Source organism: Saprolegnia diclina (genome assembly GCF_000281045.1).
Source record: "Saprolegnia diclina VS20 unplaced genomic scaffold supercont1.72, whole genome shotgun sequence".
NCBI lineage: Eukaryota > Oomycota > Saprolegniomycetes > Saprolegniales > Saprolegniaceae > Saprolegnia > Saprolegnia diclina.
Genome location: NW_008246139.1, coordinates 66,085 through 68,433, shown reverse-complemented (window position 1 = coordinate 68,433; position 2,349 = coordinate 66,085). Strand labels below are relative to the sequence as shown.

Genomic DNA, 2,349 nt, shown 5'->3' with positions numbered 1-2,349 from the left:
TGCTGCTCGAGGGGCTTTCGTCGTTAGACGCTCATACATGCAACCATTCATGTAACAGAGCTCTCTCAGCCCGAATGGCACACTAATCGACACTTAACTCGTCAAGTTTACGCATACACTAGTCACACTCTAGCAAAAGCAAGCACTAGTATATTGGTTGAATATCCAGTGTCTTGACGATAACTCACACCAAGGTGTCTACAAATATATTCAATCCAACTGCTCCATTTGTTTGCTTCGAATCTCCGGGTACCAGTAGGCAGCCATGGTAGGCAGCCACCCATGGCAGCCATCGTACAGTTCACACTCATACTCGAGTGTCCAGTCCCCACCTGTTTTTGCATAACGTACGGACACGATCACTGGTGATGACTCCGGGCAACTACAGTTCCATCGAACGAGGCAATGCGTCCCTTGTCGCAGCGCGCCTTCCTTTGAATGTCAAAGCAGCTAGCAGCGATACAGGCATCGACACTGAATCGATACACCTTGGCTTCACATCTCACTTTTCCATTCGACGTCCGCAACCAACATGCACGCTTCGACGCTTCTCCTCGCCTCGCTTCTCGCGACGGCCGCCGCTGCCACCAACAACTCGGTCATCCTTCCCAACGTCGAGCACACGCTCCAGTACACGCAGGTCGCGTTCGAGAACCTCCCGACGTGCGCGTCCAACACATGGGACATTGCCGGGCCGCAGTACGACACGTACTCGCGCTGCACGACCAAGCCGGACGTGATCCTCGGCATCAACGTCTTTCGCTGCCGCAAGTACGCGGCGACGGCCAAGAAGACACCCAAGGGCCGCGACGCCAACGGCCAGATCATCAAGGGCAGCGACAACGTGTACAACTGCGACGAGTGCTTCTACGGCTACCGCCGCATCGGCGCGGGTGGCCCGCAGGAGATTGAGCCGCTCACGCTCGACGGCTACAAGGCGCACAACCTCACGGAGCTCCGCGGGTACTTTGTCCCGCAGCGCATCGGCGACCGCAACTACCTCCGCTCGTGCTTTCTCACCGAAGGCAAGAACCTCGGCGACCTTTGCGAGTCGATCCACCGCCAGTCGTTCGGCCATGCCGATGGTGCCGACGCCACGTGCATTCTCAAGCACGAGATCAAGACGCCGTCGGGCCACATTCGCAAGTCGCTGCCGTTCGACGGCAAGCTCAAGGACGACGACAACTGCCACGAATATGCGATCGTCAACAACAAGATCGCGTGCAAGACGCGCAAGTAACTGTCAATGAACAGAGACTAGTCAATGAATATCATATTTTTTCCTGTTTCAACACGCAATCTTGTTGCGAAATCGACGGTCGCTGACATGACGATGTTCAAGTATTTCAAGGGTTTCTCCGTCCAGCGTGGATTGCAAGAGGTGGTCCGTGCCACACAAGGGAATTTATTCGGAAATTATTCCCTTGGTGCCACATTTCGAAGTTGACTGCTTTTGCTTGGAGCGCGCCGTAGGGAAGGCCGCAGTGAGCCACCACTTGTGATAGATGTCTCTAGCCGCGTGACTCACGACAGCGGTGGCGCCGCTGAATGCGGTGACGACGCGACTCGCATGCCGCCACCAACAAGATGTCCTCGCCAAATGCCTTTTGTACACCACGAGACCAGCTACCTGAGGGTTTCTGCATGCACGCGGGTGCTCCAGCAGGAGTAGAGCTCCACCAGCCGGTCCTCCTTCTCCCGCGCTATATCGACTTCGCTTATCGAGTCGTGCTTGGCGCGGTTCGCACCAAAGTGACACAGCTGTCGGTGTCGAGCAGGAAGAGATCGGATACGTTCCGACCTCTTCAGAAGACCAGCACTCTATACCTGCACCATCACTCACACTATGGAGCCGGTACACACATGTAGAGCCATTCCGTGTTTGATTCACTGTTTTATACAGCCAGCAGCGTTACATACAGAGTGTGAAACGATGCTCAGTGTGCCAACATGACACCGTGCAGTTTGAATTCTCGTCCATGTCCGACACGACTGGCAATCTCAGCAGTCTCGTGGAGGCTGTCATGGTACCTCACTGCTACGACGAAGAGAACGAAGACATGTACGGTGGCTCGGAGCGCGTGGCCATCCATGGCGTCGACGTCGACTGGCCGATCGCGCCGGCACTGGCGGCGTCGTTGATGGAGACAAGCCCCGAGAAGACGACGCTCTTGCTCCCGCCGTCGGCCATCACGTCGAGCCGCTACCTCGACCAGTCGTCTTTCCAGTACGACACTATTGTCCGTGAACTGAAGCTCGACACGCGCTATGTCTACGACTTTTCACATTTCGCGATCGATGCCGTCGGTTCGGCTTCGGCGCTAGTGCCGACGTCTGCTTCGACACCGG

General features: G+C 56.1%; 1 protein-coding gene across 1 annotated transcript; it reads left to right on the top strand.

Moving 5' to 3' along the window:
• Nucleotides 1-532: 532 nt before the first annotated feature.
• On the top strand, nucleotides 533-1,240 carry SDRG_14463 (hypothetical protein; the record flags this gene model as incomplete). Its single annotated transcript, XM_008620593.1, has 1 exon — nucleotides 533-1,240. The coding sequence occupies one exon, from the start codon at nucleotides 533-535 to the stop codon at nucleotides 1,238-1,240; it is 708 nt and encodes a 235-aa protein (XP_008618815.1).
• Between the last annotated feature and the right edge of the window lie 1,109 nt (nucleotides 1,241-2,349).